The sequence below is a fragment of the Seriola aureovittata genome, chromosome 7 (assembly GCF_021018895.1).
Source record: "Seriola aureovittata isolate HTS-2021-v1 ecotype China chromosome 7, ASM2101889v1, whole genome shotgun sequence".
Lineage (NCBI taxonomy): Eukaryota > Metazoa > Chordata > Actinopteri > Carangiformes > Carangidae > Seriola > Seriola aureovittata.
Genome location: NC_079370.1, coordinates 402,267 through 424,177, shown reverse-complemented (window position 1 = coordinate 424,177; position 21,911 = coordinate 402,267). Strand labels below are relative to the sequence as shown.

The following is a 21,911-nucleotide window of genomic DNA, read 5'->3' as shown; positions in this document are numbered from 1 at the left end:
ATTATTTTCAATATAATTCCATTCATAAGTAACACAAACACAGGATGTATGCCGATCAGTTACAAACACGTTCTGTAAGAACGATCTGTTGGATTGTTTGGCCATTTTAGAGGCTACATATTTCTCTGTTTCCAAGGTCAAGAATAGACTTTGAAGCTTGGGGTACTTTGTAGGATTTATGGAAATGGAGTGTATTTTTTATGATTATTTTAAAACAGCCCAGTCCAACACACTGAGTGATAGTTACACACATTATGAACATAAATGAAAGATTTAATAGATTTCTACTGACCCGAAGCATAAACTCTCCATATGTATGGGTATGTCTCAAACAATTATTCCTTAATTTCTTCTTAATCGGGCCTATAGTATTTTACTAATAATAATGAAACAAATAATAGAGAAATAAATATTGGAATATTGGAATTAAACTTTATTGATCACCTTAGGGAAATACTATACATCATGAGCATCTGCTACATCCTGTTTATTTTAGGAGCAGTTGGCCTCTCAATAACCCTGTAGTTTCCACCGCACCCTTGATCAATACCAGCAATTGAACAATTGAAAGATGGATGATGGCCCAGCAAATAACTAAAGCATTTCTCTCAAGCAAATTAAAAAAAGCAAAAAAAAAGAAAAGAAGCAAGGTTGCTCTCTTCTTCATTAAAAGCTGGAGGCAACATAAAACACACATGATGTTTGAACAAGAGCAAACAAAATAGTATTTTAATACAGATAAATTCCCAATAAAGCTGCTATCATTTACATGTTTTTCTGTTTCTGTTGTCAGACATAAGAACAGCTTTGAAACAGTGACTGAGCATTAAGCCTGAATCTTAACAACAGTCACTTCCAAGCCATTTCCAAGCTGCTGCTCTGCCGCTAAAATCCTGATTTTATAACCACAACATTATCTATAAAAATCACCATATATATATATATATAAGTTATAGACAACAGCTGTGCTGTGATTTGGGCAGCTTTCTCTTGTGAAATGCTCAGTCAGAGAGAAAGTTACAAGCTCATTCACATGCACTGCCTTGTGGTCAGCATAGACAGGTGTGCCTGCGGAGGGGAATACAGGTGACTCTCTTTTACGGAAAGTAGCTAAGTTTGTCACCAGGTGCTTTTTAAGATGCAAATATACAGCCATTGTGATCAGTGTCATCAGTCTGGTGAATTTCTCTTTCTCCAAACCAACTGACAGGATCGTTTCTTATTCTTAGCTCTCATCCTCTCGCTGGGAATCAGATGGAACATTTGGGTTCTTCATTTGGTCACTAAAACAGGAACAACACCTTCTGCTGTTTTGTTGAGAATGCAGTAATCAGTACTGAAACATGGTGGTGAACTCTCATTAACAGGACTGTTGGGTAAACTGCACTCTAGGCTTTGGGTCAGGTCCTCACAACTGCAACCAGAGTCGGTACGGCTAATCTCTAAGAAAGTTTGAGGTGGAGAGGGAAAAACTTGTACTTCTCCATTACCTAAGCCCCAGACAGAGCAAGGGAGCTGAGTGTAAGAAGTGTTCCCTGGGCAGACCATAGTCATAGGATTCAAAGTCTCATGTGTCTCAGGTAATCCAACATATGAGCTTTGACACTGACTGAATGCCAGTTTTGGTGCTGAAGGGTTGTGGGAGTCCTGGTCCTCTTCTGGATCCTTGGTGATGGGTTTCGGCACAACAACCACAGCGTTGGTAATCATGTTCTCCTCAGTTTTGTATGTTAATGCAAATTTGCCTTGAGGTGAAAACCATTCCTGTAAATTCAGTAGCATGGGGATAGATGAGGTGTGATGAAGTCGCATGACTTACTTGTATTGTAGCACATCTTGCACAACATACACAAACGTAGTGTTAAACCTAACCCCCTCAGGATTAATTGTAATGACTTTGGTGATTGTTTTGATGAATTTTTATACAGGTCAAAAATGAAAATTTCCCCAATGCTTTGTTGTATGAACAAACACCTGCTAGCATGGCAAGTATCACACCTGCTTAGCATAAACATTGCTATTCGAGCATGTTAGCATGCTAACTTTGACATTTAGAACAGCTTCATGTTTAGATTTTGAGGAATTTATTACTTATGTGTTGTGCTTTGTTTTGTGTCCTGCATTATGTTATAGCCCTTATGTGTAATTCTGTTCATATAGTAAAGCAGAATTGAAACTCAACAAAATGACAACCAAAATATCCCTGATGGCGACTGTTGTCAACAGACACCTGGACTACATTTCATTGAATGTTATCATCACAACCTGAGTTACTTCACTTTCCTAAAAATCAGACAATAAGACTGAGAATGGACGAGAGGACATCTTCCTACCACCTCACCTGCAGATTGCCTTCATGATGTTGAAAGAGAGGTTGAAAGAAAGGGGCTGGTGATGGTGTGTGGGACAGAGTTTTTATCTTCATCCTGTTGTACAAATTCATGAAAGATCAGAAAGATCAAATCTCATCTCACAATCATTATCCAGAGCAGATTACATCTGTTATGACAAGTTTAAATTTCCCCTTTCACCAACATTTCAAAGAGCAGATGAGTTACCTCGCAGTTGGACTGTAGAATACAAACAGCAGAGCTCCAACAACCAAACACACTGGGCCCAAAGATCTGGTCAAAATGACTAATAGACTTCCTTGTTCTGAGAAAGAGTCATGAAATAAGGCAGAATTAGTGAGTCATACTACAGAGTTGACTGTAAAACTATTAGGTGGCTGATGCTTATGAGTTATAACTACTATTCTACGAAGGTGGTGTGAAAAAAAGGTAGCAAGTGAGAAATTTTTTTTAGGTCTTATAGAATCTGTTATTCATACAGTAGTCTATACAATAATATACAATACTTGTTCATGATGATACTGACATACACGTAATTCAGAGACAATAAGACCTCACACACAGTGCAGGCCAGGAGGAAGCAGACTTTACATACACCTGTACACCAGCACATGCGCTGGTATCATTGTTAGTCAGAGCCATGAAGCCTTTGTACTAAAAAAAAAGTGGCATTTTACCTGCTCGTGCTTCAGTTTTCCAGCAGGTCGTTGTACTCCATTTACTCCAAAATCCTTTATAACCTAAATCTTCTAGAGGTTTTGATCTCACTTTAATGCAATATGTAGCATCTGCATCAAGTTGTGATCTTGGGATGGATTCAAACTGCAGTCTTGATTTGAGAGTCTGGGGAAACAATAAACCAATCATTGTTAGATCTTATTACGGCGAAACAAGTTATCAAAGTATGGATATTTATGACAGTGAATCTTACTTGGCTCCAACTGCTTTGAGATTTTTGAATTAAGAGTTCGTAGTCCAGGTATTTACCGATGTACATCTCAGTTTCATACCCACTTGCCCAAGTGATGTTGAAATGCTCTGGTGTCGGTTGGGCCTTAACATCATACGGGGACGTCAGCTGAACTGATCACAAACATTGATTGAATCATATTTACATATATGTAAATCCATACAGTACACTTTGCAGAGACATTAGCCTACCTAACAGTTGTTGTTCAGTCTCTCTCCTGAACAATAAAACACACTTCTTTGATATCATAATACCCTTATATTCTTTTCTGGGTGCCAAACACACACCTGTAGACACAGCTGCAAACACACACGATCTGTCAGACACATACGATCAGTACGAAGTAAAATGAATTCATACTTACTGTTCTGTAATGGCACAAAACCCTTTGTTAGAGATTGACAGCCAGATTGATTACAAACTTCTATGGTATAATTATAGAGACTATTAAATCCATATTGCTTCAGGACTTTACAGACACAGCTGTAAGTGTGATTCATCAGCACAAGTGGACAAATGTAATTTTCGGACGTCCTAAGGGAAATAAAAACAATAACAGAACAATAACATGTTTGCATCATGTGCCACAAACACAAACATTAATGTCTGTATGAGTAATAATCATTGATTCATATAATTCTGCAATTAGTGCAATTACCAAATATAAGTGAAATTCAGGCTGTAGTTGGCGTTGGACGGTCCCCCAGGATCACCAGTGATGTTCAAGACGCAGGTAATCGTGTCCTTGAACGTACTGATACATGAATATCCATCAACTACACATGTGGGAAGAAAAGATTGATGTCATGCAGATTTGGAGACGATGAATGATATTTCTAAAAAGGAAAGACTTCAGATTCTAAAGTATAAGTAAAGATGATACAATACAAAAAATACTCCACAACAAAATCTGCAGAAAAGAGTCCCCTGTCAGTGTTATGCTGTTATATAGGTAGCTTCTTACAGGTGGAGCTACTTAATTACTTTGCATACAGTTAGGTAGTTTAGACCCGTGGTTCACAATCCAGGGGTCGGACCCCGTGTGCAGGGTCAGAGGATAAATCTGAGAGGCAGTGAAATGATTAAAGGCAACTCATATATGCAACAGATATATGCAGGTAAGTAAATATTACAAGGTTTCTCTTGAATGTATAAGTATACACAGAACAAAAGTACTGAGGTACAGTATTTCAGTAAATGTTACTTTCCACTACTAGGGTAGTAAAAATATTACTCAAATGTTTCAGGCAATGCTAACCAGAAGATGTGAATTGCTACTTGACATTTCTAATCTACTGTAAAACATTTCCCTTGAACCTCCCACTGTGGTTGATAACTGGAATGTGTGACCGACCCATGTGCACAAATACTTGTACAAAGGGGAAGAAGGTCACACAAATCCAGACCACAAGATGAGTTATGCTATAAGCTGCCTTATTAAAGGCGCTCCCAAAAATATCTCAGAGAAAAGCATCTCTGTATCCAGACAAGTAAACAGTACCTCTGAAGCAGCTGGTCACTGCGAAGATGCTGGAGCACCAACACACGAACAGGAGCTGTGGACACTTCATGTTTCCATAGAGATGAGTATCACTCTGTGGATATGAATAAAACATTTCTTCTTTCAATGTCTTATTATACTGTATATAATAAGACATTAGATACAAAACATTTATCAATCCAGTCTACACTAACATTCACCTGTGAGAGGACTAAGACAAATACACAAAAATTCACAAATATAACAATTTAGCTTAAGTTTCCGTTATTTGAAAAATAAGAGAAAAAAATGTCACAGGTGCTCTGATGTGCTGTCATTGGAAAAATGCTATTACCTTGGGGGCTGCCCTGGTGCTGTTGCTGTCTCCGAGACTGAATGAGATGGAACTGAGGTTTAGTTTATCAACAGTTGTATCACAGGAAGTCGAACCTCTTTACGTCACAAGTTTCTTTTTCTTTTCTGGTCTCATTCTGTGCATGTGCTCTTGCCTCTGTTCATAGCGCCTGTTAAACAATTGAGGCTCTTTTAGACCAGCTTTTGTTTTGTTTTTTTAATTTGATATAGAATGCAGTATTGTGATTAATCACATTTAAATAATCTTTTCATGTCACTGTGGGTTATACTATTTTGTTGTGGTGGATTATAATTATATTAAAATTTTTATTGCAGGTTTTTAAGAATTAACTGTCAAAAAAACTTTTATTTTTGTGATCACAGTACCAGGCTTCAGCTTCTCGACTGGGGGGGGGGGGGGTCATTCTTCCAAAGTGGCAAAGAACGCTGTGTAACTTCCAAAATCTCCCATACTGTGATACTGAATGTTTGACTGGGTTGTGATCTTGTGACTGTAAAGCACCTGATTCATATGATTTTTATACTCATCAAGGATAAAACTTAGATAATTATACATGAATATACCCCTGCTGGTCCGACAGTCACAACGAATGGTTAGCTTCATGCTGAGGGGTTACTCAGTGTTGTTTTAGCAGGTGAGGAGCATATCTGAAATCAAGCTTTTTTCTGTCTGCTGTTGGAAAAACCTGGAAAAACCTATTTAAGAGCTTTACTTCATCTTGCTTGGAGAGATGTAACTTTGAACTCAGGAAAAATGCACTAAATCATCTTCAGCTGGCTCAAAATGCAGCTGCTCTGCTCTCCACTGAAATCATGAGAAAAGAATATTCATCATGACCCTTTAAGGTGTTAAGTCCAGAGAGTACGAAGGTGCACACTTTGGTCAGCAGAAAGATCTCTTCTAACAGTTTCCAAGTTTAGACCTGCAGCCAAAGGAGGTTTGTTGTTATAGCCGTGGCCGCGGGAACCAGGGGGCTGAGAGCATAATGTCCTTGTAGTGTAAACATAACCACTTCTACTCTGCCTCAGCATGACTTCTTACCTGGACTCTAACCATTCTCACTCCACATGCCGAACCCTAATCAATCCAACCAGCGGGGCAAAGATCATCAGCCAATCAGAGGCAGTGTAGGGCGGGTCCTGTCAACTGTAAAGGAGCGTTTGTAAGTTTACATCCGGCTGCTGTAACATTGATAGCTAATGGAAGGATAAAGGGAAAGGGGAACCGGCAGCTAAAGAGAGCACAGCTGAAGTCCAGCCTTCCCAGGAGAGAGAGCAGCTCCACCAGCATCGATTTCGCTTGGTTGTAGTTTTTCCCCGAGGACGGAGACTGTCGCCGCAGGCACCCGCCGGACTACCAGCGTTAGCACCGCCCACCACTAAGGACCCCTGCGGCTAACAGGTGTCAGCCTCGGGTTGACTTGGCAGGTAAAGGAAACCTCTTCAACCACTAAACTTTAATCTTCCGGCCAGACGTTTTGGGAAAGAAACTTTCAGCCGTGCATTTACAGCAACTTCGCTAAATGGAAGTGGCTTCATCACGGACCTTCTCCGCCTTGCATCATGAAAACATGGCCTCGGCAGCACCATGACCCAGAAGAGACAAACTCCCCTCTCCCTGATGCATGTCCACACTGACGTTTTAAACTGAATTGAACATCCTTCCCCCCTGATGAGAGACCTTCCACAACACCTGAGCGCAAGGCCACATTTGGATTATTAACTACTGGAGCACATTGTCTGCAGCTCAAGGTAAGTTATTTGGTTTAAGTTTAATATTCAGTTGTCAATTTCCTTTAACATTACACTGACATATTTTTTTTGGATATGTTCTTATGTGCCTTGCGCAATGGGCTTTTGGACATGTTGGTTACCATAGAGACATGCATTTGATGGTGCAGTAGTGTAAGCTGCCGCCGAGCAGTTTAATATTCAGTTGTCAGTTACTTTTAACATCACACTGATATACCTTTCTTGAAATAATGTGCGTACTTGGATATGTGCTTGTGTGCCGTGTGTATTGCAATGTTATGGCATCATTGTGAGCTATTTGTGTAATAGCATTACTGAAGCCTTTTTATGGACCTGGCTGCTTTTGTTGTTACTGCTGCTTCTTTGGTGTGTGCGTTGTAGTACTGTTGTACTGTACTGTTGTGTGTATGTTGTATGTGTATGGGATGGGGTAAAATGCTCCTCCTACTACAGCACCCCAAACTTAAAACATTGTCCCGCGGCCCTGGTTATAGCGCTTAAACTGTACAATCAATTGCTTTTCACAATCTTCACCACTATCTCTGAATAATTCTTTGAAACTCCAGTGAAAAATTTACTTTTTTAAACTTGTTTTTAACTGACCTTTATCTCTAGGACTTTTCATTTTATGTCATTTTATTACTGTCTATGTGCTTTGTTTAAGCACTTTTTTAAGCAAAATTATTATTATTAAATGTTCATGTCAGAAGTGGTTTCATAGATATTTCTACTTGATAGAACATCAACCTACCTTTTAAAAACCAAATGGCTATCACAAGGTTTTGTGCTTGATCCCATTATTTAAAATCTACATAAACAATATTACTATTCCAACACAGACTTTCAAAATCAACTTTTATGCAGATGATACAATCTCGTGTACACAGGGCTTTTCTCCAATTCCAACCATGAAAGTAAATCTAAAACCTAAAACTTGTACTGAATGCTGATAAGACAAAAAAGTGTTTTATTCTCAGGAACCTGTGATTCTATGTTACATCTTCCTACTGTCCATACACTTAATAGTACTTACACTGAAGTTGTTCACTCTTTTAAATATCTGTGAATTTCATTAGTAGTAGTGTTACATTGAAACCTCATGTGGAACAACTGGCACAGAATCTGAATGAAGACCTCTGGACACTCTCACACTAAACACACATGTGGCAAGCTTCAGATGGTTGATCATTATTGATATCATTTATTGATTCTACAATTATGTCCTCATTGTTGATGTGCAAAACCCACAAAATAATAATCTAGAATTACTGCCTCACAATTGTATGCAGTTTACATCCATGTCTGTCCAGACTAATATAATATACTGTACGTAGTGAAGACTTTGAAAGAATTTAATAAAAGGTATTTATTGTATTTTTTTGGCTTTCAAGGTTCAAGGTGGACAACCAAGATTACTGTCACCAAGTCAGTATCCGACCAAATGTGAAATATGGTCACTATCTCCCTCTCTGTTCCAGAGTTACGGCGCTGAATAATGGCCAGGAAAGTGTTTTTGCAGAACATTATGACGTCACAGGGTTGCTAGAATATCATCTCTTAGTATTTTTTTCTTTTTTTCCTTTTTTGTCTAAAAGTTTAAATTGCAAGTGTCGAATAAACAAAGTGTTTTAGCTCTCTTATCCTGACCGTTGAAATTACACTGCATGTGGCATCACAGGATACAGTGATGCACAGTGGTGTATGTGCAGCCTTAGATACCAAAAAACTTTTGCATGAGATAAAGGGGAAGACAGAAAGAGGCCAGATTGAGAGACAACATGCATTAACAGGAGAGAAAATGATGATCTGCATAAAATTCAAAACACATAACTGGAAATCTGTTATCAGCCTTAATGCTGACATTAAGCACTTTCTCATTGTAATGCAGCACAGAGCCAATATCATATCATACATGTCACTGTTCTTACAGACTGCACTCTGTGTGAATACAGATTTTATTTACATGATCAAAAATGATTATTAACTGGATTGTGTGGAAAGTGTAGACAGAAACAGGTAGGCTGGTGTAGGATGGAGAAACAGACTTTAAAAAGCAACTGTGTGAGGCCTTAGCTGGCAGGGAAACTCAGGATATGGAAAGTAAATGATACACACTTCCCCCTCCCACTACAGGACCCATCAGGAGCCCTTTCAGTAGGAAAAATCCACCCTCAGACACTCACTGTTTGATATTATCAGTTCAAGATAATCATCAAAACCTGATAAATATGTACCTTGACACAATTTAAATATATCATGATGTAATGTCATAAACAAATTTGTCAAGAATAGGAAAAAAAATACATAACATTGGCCCAGAGCAGCTAAAAACCGATCCTTTTTTTCAGTGTTTTTTAGCTTCGAGTTTTCCAGGAGAATGGTAAAATATCACGGTTGCACTTCCTTAGTTGTGCATGTACAGTAACTTAATAAATGGCATTTGGTGAAAGACAACAAATGCCCTCTGATGAATGAGGTCAATGTTTCTACAAGTTTCTACTTTGTTCCAGTTTGCTTTTTACTGACATTGCACAAAACAGGATGGATGGTTACAGTGGTTACAGACAAAATGCATATACAAGGAAAACAAACATTATCAGACATCTTGATAAGGCAGCAGGCATGCTAAGGCTGCAGCACAGGCTAATGAAGCATGCATGACCATGAGAGTATGAAGCTGTAAATACAGTGACAAAAGACATTCTCCAGCAGTATGAACCAAAGCAGTGTGCAACGTTTTGATCCTGTGTTGCATGTGAAGTCTATGAAGTGTTCCATCAGAATAAAATATAATTTTTACTATGATCTATTAATAAATAGATACATTTAAAATTTGTTTTGATGAATTATGTTAGCGTAAAAGACAATTAGAAAAAGAGAAGATTATTACATTGGCACACTCTTTGAATGGTCTTTCAAAAGCAAAATTCAGACAAAGGAACATGACTATTTACATACAAAGTAAAAAGTGCACAGATCAACATTTCAAGATGAACAAGACATACAGGATTATGTGCTGACCGGACAACTTGAACTTTAATTCAAATATCTTTTGTGAAAATGTCAACGACGTCCCCATGTTTTAAACTACAAGCTTTAATTGTGTCATTAAACCAGCAGCGATAATCACTGTGTTTCCCGTAGTTCATTCTGTGCATTGCTGGAGTCCTCCTGAATAGTGTTACATATCATCCACTGCTTGACGTAGTTAGAATTTAAGTTTTGGTGCTCATGAAATAAATCCGAGTCTATGTTTTCTCCTGTGTTTGAGTCCGAGGCCCCAGGGCTGCTGCACTCTACAAAGCCACTGTCAATGGTGTCCAAGTCCACGTGGGGGTAGCCGTCTTCTGACTGCTCGTTTGAGGCGAACGAGTCGAGTGATAGCCTCTCTGGTTCATGAAACTGGGCATGTGGCTGAAAGTTCATATTTTCCACTGATAACTCATTGGATATTTGGTTCTCATGCTGTGGTAATACCCCACTTTGTCTGTCCATGCTGGACAGCTGTGGTCCCCCTAAATCATAGCCAGCGTGCGCTCTGTTGTCTTCCTCAAATGAACCAAAGCTTTCTCCGTCTTGGAAACTCCTGAGGGTGTTCACGGAGCTCTGTGACATGACCTCCTCCTCGAACTCTTCTCCGGACAGGGTTACAGTATGGATGGAGATGTGTCCCTCAGAGTGGCTGGTGCCCTGCGAACTGTCCCGGTCCTGGAAGTGCAGCAGCAAGTTGCTGTGAGGCTGCAGCATATGGAGGAAGTGACCACCTTTTTTGGTCTCATGGTCCTCGCTGTAGCTTTGCTTCTCGTTGTTCCACTGGAGGATGTCGTGCTGCTTCTCGCTCATCGGCTGAACGTGTGAGTCGATCTTTAGGTAATCGTACTCGTTGAATACAGGCTTCACCCACTCCTTCAAAAGAGCAAATGGAAGACATTAACATGGAGTACTGGCCTAAATAAATGTTAACACCGGCCTGTGAATCTTTAAAGGAATAGTTTGACATTTTGCACTTCTTCCTTTCATTCCACTCTAAAACTCTTTAAGCAGCCGTCCCCAACCTTTTCCAACTCATGGCCCACTTGAGAATCTAAAGAATATTTACAACAAATTTCACAACTTTCAGCAGGATCTAAATATTGATAGTAGCTACTATTGCACCAGACCATACTTGTACATATATGCTCACATGGCAAACCTGATGGAGGCAAGTTTAGTACAGATACAACATGATACTACAATGAGGGAAATAACACGAGTTGTCAAAGTAAATTCATTATTTGTAATTATGATCAGTTTCAGAATGTCTCTTTCATGAGTAAGTTTCAGGAAAAATACGATTTTCTTACGTCACATAGAAAATATTGACAATTTAGTCATTCAACAATCACTATTTTTAGCTATTTTCCAATACGTGGAAAGACAGAAACTCTAGAAGAGAGTAAAAGGAGCACACATGAATGTTCCCACACTACGTATATAATATGTTGTGCTCATTTAAGAAATAATGCTAGGTACAATTGTGTTTTTGACTGTAATGCACTCTCTTCACAAATGTACGTGGCTCTACAGCAGCTCATTCATGTAACAGGCAGGTAAATCTTCTGCAGCCAGCCTGTAGCCTCCATGCAGCGAGGTGATGCCCAGATAAGAATGAATCAGTCTCTTGACGCAAAGATCACCACATCCTGAGGTACAAAGCTCATCGAGCATCACGGTGTCGTCTCTGATCCGCTGAGAAAACACAATCAGCCTGCACCACAAGACAGAGATAGTGCAGGCAAACTAGACCAGCGACTTCTGGTTTGGTTTTTCACAGCGAACCTGGCGACATGATATACAGCACCAAACAAACAAAAACATACACCTGGTGAGAGCCATCTGAAGAGCAACAAGGATCGCACTACAGAGCTTCACACCTGTCATAAAGCACTTCACACTACAGACGTTTGTTTCACTCACACTTTCACACTGGACTACCACTGCACCAGATTTCGGATGATGTAATATAGATTCAAGATGATGTAACGTAAGCGTGCCATTTGTATTTGTATTTGAATTCGATGAATTTGAGACTGCAGTATTCACATACTCATACAGAAGAATGTGAATATAAACTACATACTGTGCACAGTACACTGTATAATGTACTGTACAAGTTACCTCCTTTTAGGAAGCTACTTTTTATGATGAAGGACTGGGGGCAGATTGAGTGTTAATTGGGGTATTTGAAAGTACAAAACATTAGGCCGAAGTCTGACTCTGCCATCAATATAGGGTTGTCACGATACCAAATTTCTGTTTCGATACCGATACCAATATGTATTTCGATACTTTTCGATACTTTTTGTAAAAAATATTTCATTATATTATGTATTGCCTTAATGGGTTATTTAAATATTTAAAGAATGTAATTACATTTTTAAAAATATATTTTTTAATGTATTTATTAACCATGGACATGTTTTAGCTCTCTGTATGCAGGCTACTGTAGGTTTACTACGGGCTGGGAGGGACTTTGTACTTCTTTCATTGACATTACAGTGCAGTGAACAGGTGAACAACATTATCACCTGTCGTTCTTGACTGAAGTCTCGGAACAAGTCCGCATGGTTGTCCTTTAAATGTTTCGACAGGTTTGAAGTGTTGGCTCCTTCTGCGAGACACACTTTGTAGCACCGCTTGCACTGCGGTGCTTCCGGGTTCAGTGGCTCGCCTTTATCGTTCGGTTTGAACCCGAAATATTTCCACACCGAACTTCGGGCTCCATTTTGACCACAAGTTCGGGCTTTTCTGCAGCTGCCATCTCTATCTACTGTATTTTCTTCAACCCGCTCCGTCTGTCTAAGACGCGACTTGTCGTTTCTCTCTCCTCCTCAGTCTAAGTGCGCGTGGGACGCGGCTTACATCCGCTCGGGCAACTACGTCACACTCGCTGGCCTCGCTGTGCTTAAAGAGACAGGCCCCAATTTACAAATTCATTTGCATTCAATAAAATAAAATGAAAGTACCGTTTGTTTTTAAATGCTGGTATAGTACCGTTTTCAAAACTCTAGTATCGCGGTACTATACTGGTACCGGTATACCGTGCAACCCTACATCAATATATAAGAAGTTGATGACAGAGTGAGTTTTAGTGAAAATACAGACGCCACTACAGCAGACTCAGTATCATCTACCTACGCTCAACTCCTACTTTTTCTTCTTTTATTGAAAGTATGTGTATTTAAAAAAAAAAAAAAAAAAATATATATATATATATATAATATATATATATATATATATATTTGCTCCTAGGTCTACTGAGTAAGTCCTCATAAAGGCATACACATTTACCGAATGTCATTTATGTCTTCTATAATGAAGATAGAAAGCTCAATGCAGTTGCACCTCCTGATATAATGTGTCTTCATGCCACAGCCATTATCTGTTTTCCTTCACTCTGTATTTTTAGCTTGTCTTTAAATTTATGAATGAGTTTGTGTGTTCTTCTATTTGTAAATCTGCTTAACTTGCTCCATAGGCCACAAAATGTTAATACATTTTTTTTAGCCTGGTTTAGTTTAGACATTTAGTATAGTAGAGCAAAGTACAGCAGTGCACTTCAGGATTTCATTCTCTCTCTTGTACTTCCCCCTCCACAGTGTGTTCTCTGTTATTTGGTGCAGCAGCGCACTCTGCTGAGCAATGTTTGTAACTGCACACAAATCTCACACTAACTGTGGTGTGAGCTGTTTGTCATGAAGTGGCTCATTCAAAAGTAAATATATATATATATATATATATATATACTGTAGCTGATGCAATGATGTCGTGAGGACAACCTTTGGTGTTTGCAACAGATGGTTAAAAACAAAACTCTGAGAAACAAGTAATGTAACATTATATAAAGATCAGGCCTTTAAGACCAGTTAAACGTACCCTTAGAAAAGCCTTGTCACAATATTAGGATATATAGGATACCACACGGTGTCCAGACTCTTTATGATATTGATATCATAGTGACACACTACAATAGCCTGGAAAGTCTTAACTTTGTTCTTCAACCCTGAGAACCTGATCTCGCTTCTACTGCTTAAAACCTGTTCTTTATTAGGAAATGTAATCTGAAATATTTTAGTTGATTTTAGTGTTATTTAATCCCATGCATGTTTCCAGGCTGTCATGTTTAAGTATCTTTTCAGGACATTTTGAGCCTGTATTGCTGACATAGACATTTAGAAGTGTAGCCTGCACTCCATCAGTTTTCACTTAAAATTGGACTGAAAATTGAATTGAAAATAATAAGTAGTCTATTTTTAGAAGAATTTACATTAGGTGAATGGAAAATACAACCATAAAAACATCACCACTCTGTGCCCATATTAAGTGTAAACAGGCTGTTTTTAACCTCATGCAATGACACATAAAAGACCTGAAACAGAGACACCAGGGGTATTTTCCACTGGGGTGGAACAGGTTAGGGTGTCAGAGACAAAATATCTACCCACAGCATCTCTGATAGATAAAAAAACGAAAAGCCTCTTGAAGCCCCTGCACACTGAGTCATTTGCCTCACGAGGGCCCTTAGCTGTGAATGAAGGGAAAGCCCCATCAAGCGCGGTCCAGATGTGCTAAAAGTCCCCTCTTGGGCAACACCTGCTGGAACATTTTTGAAATTACACACAAAGCTAATCTGAGCTGAGTTTGTTTTGCTTTCTCTTACCTTGAAGTTCCCTCCATGGTTGTGGTAGAGGGGCTTGAAAAACTCATCTGGCTTGGGGATGTATGTGATCAGCTGGAGCTTTTTCTGCCAAAACCTGAAACAGACAAAGAATGGAAATGGAGAATGAAAAATGAAATGACATTTATAACTCAAAAGTGCTGCTTTTCTGATAAGGCTCTTTCGTTTTTCGGTGGTAAATCATAACCACTTATACCGATAGCAGAAAATGACTTTCATGTGAATTATTACACAGCACTAAACTGAAAACATGATTCTCAGTCACACCTAAGTTATTCTGAACATTAATAAACAGTAAAATGATAAAATAATAAAATTAAAAAATGTATGCCTTATCAGGAGGTTTGAGTTACCGATAAGACGCAGCAAGTGGCACAGTAAGTGTCTTATTGAGCACTCGGAAATATACACTCATTTGCCAGTTTATTAGGTACGACTAGCTTAAACCAATGCAAAAACAATGTTGATTAGATGATTTAGGAATTTTGGAGTCAGTCAAAATGTTCTGGGGAAAAGTGTGTGTCCGGCTGATAAACAGCATCTTAAGAAAAAACAGGTGACTAGAGCTGCCAGCATTTATCTTTAGATGATCTGTTAAATATTATATACAGGAAAGAGCAGCCTATTGTTTATGACACTGAACATCCTCTCCTCTCTGAATGCTGGTTCATGCTCCCTGGATGATGCTTTAAAATTTTACCACGTGAAATCTATTGAACAAACAGCCACCGTCATCCCCAAGTCACGTCAACTTCTGCACATTTATTGCTTTATTGTACTGAACAAGTGTAAAAGCTGTTGCTGGAAAACACCTCAGAGTATGACACAAAACAAATCAACAGCACCACAAACTGCAACCTCTGCTACTAATACCCTGGTTCATTATAAAGAGCATATGTAAGTGGTGCATTGAACCACACCAAAGTCAGAATCACTATGGCGCACAGAAGATACCATCTTATGATACCTGAGTTCATGCTCGATCTGGAGCTCGTCTTTTTTATTCTTGTAACTGTGTGCCCTTGATAAGTGAAGTGTTCTCAGTTCTCAAACCCTGGTGCTCTGCATAACTTCCTATGTCTGCTAGCCATTTCAGTGCAATGTGTCTCTGCACGTACAGTGCTGCAGTGGTTTCTCTACATGTGGGAGGTGATGCCAAGAAAAGTGTTGATTGAAGCAGTGAGAAGACTTGCTAATCATTTACTGGAAGACACAGTGTCGATAACTTTAAGTCTTGATTTGATCTATCTAAGATATGTTGCATGCAATTAATGTAGATTCACTTACGCATAAATTTGAAAAGAGATTTAACCTTTAAACACAATTTACATGTTTTATTTTTTATGATTACTAGTTTGTTCTGTTTAAATATATTCAGTTCTGCAGGTTTCTCCTAAAGCTTGAAGTAAAGACTGTGAGCATCAAGCACCACCGGTTCAAAAACAAACATGAGATGATCTCATGTAGTGAATGTTTTGGATCGGCTAACAACCACCATGTCTTTGAAAATACGGAAACATGACCCACTGAATTGTTGGTCAGGAGGCATCTTGAGAAATGATTAAAGTCCTGAAGGTAACTCCAGTACATTCTTTACAAAGAGATGCTTAAATTCTCACACTTGCAGAAAAACAAAGTAACTCCAGTGTTTACAATACTCACGGCTTTTGTAAGTAACCCAGCAACACGATGCCGAGGATAAGAAAGAGTCCAACCGGGATACACCACCAGTGTTTATTACTTCCTGTAAAGCAGACAAAACGTTTAAATATGTACAGAAAAAACCCCGATATAATAAAAAAACTTAACACTTCCCACATGACCAGCCTCAACAGTGTGACTTAACATGAATAATATGTCATGATCAGGAACCTGAACCACGATTATATATATATATATATATATATATATATATATATACACACCCCTGGACGATACGATGATCACAGTTCCAGGTTGGAAGGTACAATGTTCTCTTACCTTCACTCTCTACAGAAGCTCGTGTTCTCCACTCTGCAGTAGCGCTCCACTCACTCCACGGACCATGATAAGTGTTGTCGGGACACATTTTGGCCTGAACATCCACAGTGTAGTTGACATGCAGATGGAATTTGTCATGTTCTAACTCAATGTACTTTTTTTCCATAAAAAGGGGGAGAGCTGGATGCTGTTAGGAAGGAATAAAAAAAACAGAACAGTTTGACAATAACGTCCTGCAAGAGCATCTGAGTTTCTTCTCGTCTTTGTGTTTTTGTTGACGTGTTACCTCCGACAGGTCTTTGCTCTCTCTGATGCGCACACTGTACACCAGACAGTCTTTTTGGTTGTCGCTGTCCCAGGTGATGTTGTAGACTCCATTTGTGTTTGTCACTTGAACATTGGAAGGAGGCTCTGGTTTCACTGTGAAAGTAAAGTCCCAAGGGGACCGGGGAAATATTGTGAAGTTGAACATGCATACAACACTCTACACCGCAAGTGACAGTTAGACATTATTTTTAGCTTAAGTTTTGGTTTGGAGGGTAAAGCAGCTGGGTGAGCAAATGACAATTGGGAAAGTTGCCAGTATGATTTCTTTCATCTCTGGATTTTAATGCGAAGTAATTTGTGAGGACTGTTAGTCACAGGCCGGTTGTATTCAATGAGATTTTACAAGTATTTACAATGAAGAAGTTAATATTTAACACTTGCTGCATTTTAATGCCACTAAACAAGTCATAGGTGATGTCCGTGACCTTTTGTAATGCCTGTGTTATTCTCCTATCTGTTCAGTAGAAATGACAAATACTGAAATGTGAACTCATGTGGTTATAACAGTTCAACTTACCCACATCACACAGTCCCCAGCTGGGTGACTCACTCATTATTTCTCCATTGTCTTGTCGGCTGACTTTAGCTCTACAGACGGTTCCAACTGAGGTAACGTCATCAAAGTTCTTCGGGGCGATTATGCACCAGGACTGAGGCGGTTTGACTTCACAGCTGCCTTCAACCTCTTCATCGTCACCACTGTAACAAAAAAACACAATGATGAAGTGCAGGTACATTCATTATTGATCATTATTGATTAATCTGCCAATTATAGTTTTGTCAAGGGGAAGGGGGGAAAGGTCAGGAAATACCGGTTTCCCCACGGTATTCAAAATGCTTGTTATTTTGAATTGAGCTCTCACTCATCACATTCGAGGAGCTTTTTGCTTGATAAATAACTGAAATGATCAACCAATTACCAACATTGTAGTTTAATCTTTATGGTAATTTAGAAACATTAAAATACATTGTTTGTCCACCAGGGAGCACGTATACGAGTTTATTTCTCAACTGTGAAATGTCCCACTCGATCGGCTACGTTTAAACGCCACATCTAGAAAAAATGTTTGTGTGCATCACATGTTTATGTTTAAGTAATGGATAATGTCATGGAAGGATTTTTGCCAAAGCGGGCTCTACTCCTCACACTGATGATAATGAACGTAAGATATACATAAGATAACATCATGACATCAGTGAAGGGCTCTAACACTGAAAACATCCTGATGTATGGTGCTTTGGCGGAAGGTGTGACGTAAGTCAAACATCTTTTGTGGCGTTTCCATGAGTGAAGCGTCTCCATTTTCAAAAATTTCTCACAAAGCAATAACAACTGATGACACTTGGTCTATCACAATATTAGTGATGGCACAAAAATAACTCAATGATTAAGTGTCATTTAGAAGCAGAAATCAACAGCTATCTCCCAGACAGCCATCCGCATTAAAACAAGTGGTACTCTAGTAAAGTCATATATGGTATCATACATCAACATAAAACATATTGGTGATCAGCGACGCTGACAACGACTCGTACCTGCAAGTGACTTGGAGTGTGACAGGATGCGTCGGCATCGAGTCTGAGCAGGAACAGTTCAGTAGAGTTTCATAGTCCGTTGAGCAGGTCACAATGCATGAAGACGTGGCTGGAGCAGAAATGAAACGTGTTTTGTGCTGCTGCAGATGCATTTGCTAAATTTAACATTCATGCACTACAAATGTCTGCACTTTAAATTCTTTATTTAACAAGGCGATCCCACTCAAGGTAAGAAGCTCATTTCAAAGGCCACAGCATCAAGACAAATGCACAACAGTGTACAAGAGTAAAATACAAAGCTCATCTTACATTTAAATTGGGGGATTTCTACTAGACTTTCACAACAATACCAGAAAAAGCCTGATTAAACAAGTCGACTCACCATGAATCGACAGCGTGAGGCCCCACAGCATCAATAAGCACACAGGTTTGAGCGCCATGGGGACGACCCACTGTTATCAGCAACTGGATAGAAAGGAGGAAACACAGCAGCTGGAACTAAATATAGACTTATTTGTTATAAATTTGTCTGTGCTAAAAGTAAAAGTTCAAACAAAAAACATAGTTTAATGCTCAAAAAAAAAAAGAAAGAAATAGCCACATCATATTTGATTTGATTTGAGGAAATAGTTATCAGATGGAAAAAGGTTTTAAAATCTACCTACAGCATCAGATGTGGTGAATAAACATCATTAGCATTAACAATAATAACCACATACATTCACAAAAGAGCATCAAGATTTCCATTTACTACTCATAATTACAAGGTAAAAAATGAATAAATAAATGAATTAATAAACATCTCAATAAGAACTGCTCTCAATGTTTTTAAAGCGAATTTTAAGAAGCAACAATCTTACCTCTTTTTGATTTATAATCCTGCCACCTAATCAGTCAGCTAGCTAACGGAGTCACTGATGCACCGCTGCCTGTGTGAGAACGTTTAGTGGAATAATGCTCAGCCTCTGTCACAGGCGTCATCATAACTGGCGTGACTAAGGATGTGGTTTCAGACCCTCTGAGCGGTGTCTGTGTGGTGCCTTTCCACCACATCCACATTGCCGCTATGAATATGCAGTAGTTAACCAGAGGAGGAAAAAAAAGTCAACAGGAAACTGAAACTACCATCAACAAAATAATGTAGTCATCATGTTTGTGTCACTTATAACCAAGACAATTTCTTTTTTTTTCTTTTTTCTTCTTTTTTTAAGAACATGCGCCACGCCCCTTTTCAATAGAGGAAATATACCGAGGAACAGATGAACTTTAACCAGCCTCCTCTTCTTCTCAGTTACTGAGCTACTGACTGCCACACGATGTTATACCATTTCATTATTTCAAAGCTCCTCTTTGCTCATGTCGCTTTTAACATTCACTCAGAACCAGATTCCTGTGTCTCAGTACTGAAATTACTCAGAGAGGCTTTGTGGAGCCTTTCAAAAGACCCTTAACATACACCTACATGTCTACGATAAGAGTTTATCAGGGGTTTTCAGAAGCTCCCAGCACAGTGCATTGTGTCTGAAGCTAAATGAGTCATAGTCCTGCTGTGGAGCCCCTCAGAGCTGCTCCCTGTTAATAACAATATTTTCTCTTGATGTTGTTGCCTCTGAGCATCTTGGTGCTTTGAGCTTTGGTGGGACCTGGTGGAACTCAAAAATCGCTACGTAGGCGTGCAAATGTGTCTTGTTTAACGTCACTGCACCAATATTAGTCAAAGCCAAATGCCATTCTATCACACAAACGTACACAAAGCTTCGCATCTGTCGTGCTTTGAAACAGGTTTGTGGTTACAGGACGAACGCATGAGCTGAAAAAAAAAAAAGAATTCACCCTCATTCAGCAGCCAGTATATTAAGTGCTCCTGCAATATCTAATGCAACAGAACAACAGCTCACCCACAGATAGATACAAACGGAAATTAATTATTTTCACTGTAGGTTTTTTTATTTCACTGAGGTTGCAGTTTGTAGTGGTGTGAACTGGACTGTGTTGTACTGAGAGGTCTTTCTAATGTGTTTCACACAATTACAAACATGAAAGGGGAAGAATATTACAAAACACATTTTAATATAGTGCAGTCCACCACAACAACGCCACAGACTGTAGCTCCCTCACGAGCATGTGATTAACACCTCACAGGGTTTTTTCTTTTTTTTTTTTAAATAAAAACTGAACATAGTGAGCTTCTTGAGGCCAGAAGGTGTGGCAGAGCTGTTGTATTGGATTGCATTACATCACACAGGTGTCCCTAGTAAAGTGACCAGGGAGTATACAGTACCTTTATGAAGCTGCTCCTGCGACTAATCTAGAACCAGGCAATGGCGTCAGAGCTGGAGTTGGTCCCTGGGTGCTGCAGTGTGGCTGCTGGTCCCTGGGTGCTGCAGTGTGGAGCTGGTCCCTGGGTGCTGCAGTGTGGCTGCTGGTCCCTGGGTGCTGCAGTGTGGCTGCTGGTCCCTGGGTGCTGCAGTGTGGAGCTGGTCCCTGGGTGCTGCAGTGTGGAGCTGGTCCCTGGGTGCTGCAGTGTGGCTGCTGGTCCCTGGGTGCTGCAGTGTGGAGCTGGTCCCTGGGTGCTGCAGTGTGGAGCTGGTCCCTGGGTGCTGCAGTGTGGCTGCTGGTCCCTGGGTGCTGCAGTGTGGCTGCTGGTCCCTGGGTGCTGCAGTGTGGCTGCTGGTCCCTGGGTGCTGCAGTGTGGCTGCTGGTCCCTGGGTGCTGCAGTGTGGAGCTGGTCCCTGGGTGCTGCAGTGTGGCTGCTGGTCCCTGGGTGCTGCAGTGTGGCTGCTGGTCCCTGGGTGCTGCAGTGTGGCTGCTGGTCCCTGGGTGCTGCAGTGTGGCTGCTGGTCCCTGGGTGCTGCAGTGTGGCTGCTGGTCCCTGGGTGCTGCAGTGTGGAGCTGGTCCCTGGGTGCTGCAGTGTGGAGCTGGTCCCTGGGTGCTGCAGTGTGGCTGCTGGTCCCTGGGTGCTGCAGTGTGGAGCTGGTCCCTGGGTGCTGCAGTGTGGAGCTGGTCCCTGGGTGCTGCAGTGTGGCTGCTGGTCCCTGGGTGCTGCAGTGTGGAGCTGGTCCCTGGGTGCTGCAGTGTGGCTGCTGGTCCCTGGGTGCTGCAGTGTGGCTGCTGGTCCCTGGGTGCTGCAGTGTGGCTGCTGGTCCCTGGGTGCTGCAGTGTGGCTGCTGGTCCCTGGGTGCTGCAGTGTGGAGCTGGTCCCTGGGTGCTGCAGTGTGGCTGCTGGTTAGGATGGGAGAACAAATTTCTTCATGAGGAGTTTCGACATAATTTTCCCACACATTCATTCACTGGGGTTGCCAACCTGGAAGGTGCTCTTTAATGTCACGCTGATTGAATGCAATACACTGTAAGGTAGTGATAACTGTTGCATGCTCAGAAAGTGAAGGCCTGAGATGCTCCGACATGCAGCTGCTCTGTCC

At 40.3% G+C, this 21,911-nt stretch overlaps 2 protein-coding genes across 3 annotated transcripts; both read right to left on the bottom strand.

Moving 5' to 3' along the window:
- Positions 1-412: 412 nt before the first annotated feature.
- LOC130172482 (interleukin-21 receptor-like) lies at positions 413-5,745 on the bottom strand. Its single transcript, XM_056381241.1, has 9 exons — positions 5,157-5,745; positions 4,823-4,916; positions 3,980-4,097; positions 3,686-3,855; positions 3,283-3,434; positions 3,029-3,194; positions 2,559-2,655; positions 2,342-2,426; positions 413-1,764 (listed from the first exon to the last, which is right to left on the bottom strand). Exons 2-9 carry the CDS (start codon positions 4,890-4,892, stop codon positions 1,273-1,275), a joined length of 1,350 nt encoding a protein of 449 aa, XP_056237216.1. The 5' UTR covers positions 4,893-4,916; positions 5,157-5,745; the 3' UTR covers positions 413-1,272.
- A 3,119-nt stretch (positions 5,746-8,864) lies between these two features.
- il21r.1 (interleukin 21 receptor, tandem duplicate 1) lies at positions 8,865-19,920 on the bottom strand. 2 transcript variants are annotated; one of them, XM_056379796.1, is made up of 9 exons: positions 19,349-19,920; positions 18,871-18,953; positions 18,489-18,597; positions 17,470-17,651; positions 16,912-17,045; positions 16,626-16,812; positions 16,308-16,389; positions 14,628-14,721; positions 8,865-10,834 (listed from the first exon to the last, which is right to left on the bottom strand). In XM_056379796.1, exons 2-9 carry the CDS (start codon positions 18,926-18,928, stop codon positions 10,055-10,057), a joined length of 1,626 nt encoding a protein of 541 aa, XP_056235771.1. In that variant the 5' UTR covers positions 18,929-18,953; positions 19,349-19,920; the 3' UTR covers positions 8,865-10,054. The 2 variants fall into 2 exon arrangements, with proteins under 2 accessions (XP_056235771.1, XP_056235772.1); XM_056379797.1 differs by lacking the exon at positions 19,349-19,920 and having other exon boundaries at positions 18,871-19,244.
- Positions 19,921-21,911: the final 1,991 nt, after the last annotated feature.

Coding starts and splice junctions, on each gene's coding strand:
- LOC130172482 (XM_056381241.1), bottom strand. CDS start 4,892: ATGAAGTGTCCACAGCTCCTGTTCGTGTGTTGGTGCTCCAGCATCTTC. Junction 2,427..2,558: donor TTCTACAGTCCAACTGCGAG/GTAACTCATCTG, acceptor TTTGTACAACAG/GATGAAGATAAAAACTCTGT. Junction 1,765..2,341: donor ATCATGAAGGCAATCTGCAG/GTGAGGTGGTAG, acceptor CTGAATTTACAG/GAATGGTTTTCACCTCAAGG.
- il21r.1 (XM_056379796.1), bottom strand. CDS start 18,928: ATGGCGCTCAAACCTGTGTGCTTATTGATGCTGTGGGGCCTCACGCTG. Junction 18,598..18,870: donor CCTCACGCTGTCGATTCATG/GTGAGTCGACTT, acceptor TTTCTGCTCCAG/CCACGTCTTCATGCATTGTG. Junction 14,722..16,307: donor CTGGGTTACTTACAAAAGCC/GTGAGTATTGTA, acceptor TGTCTGTTTCAG/GTTTTGGCAGAAAAAGCTCC.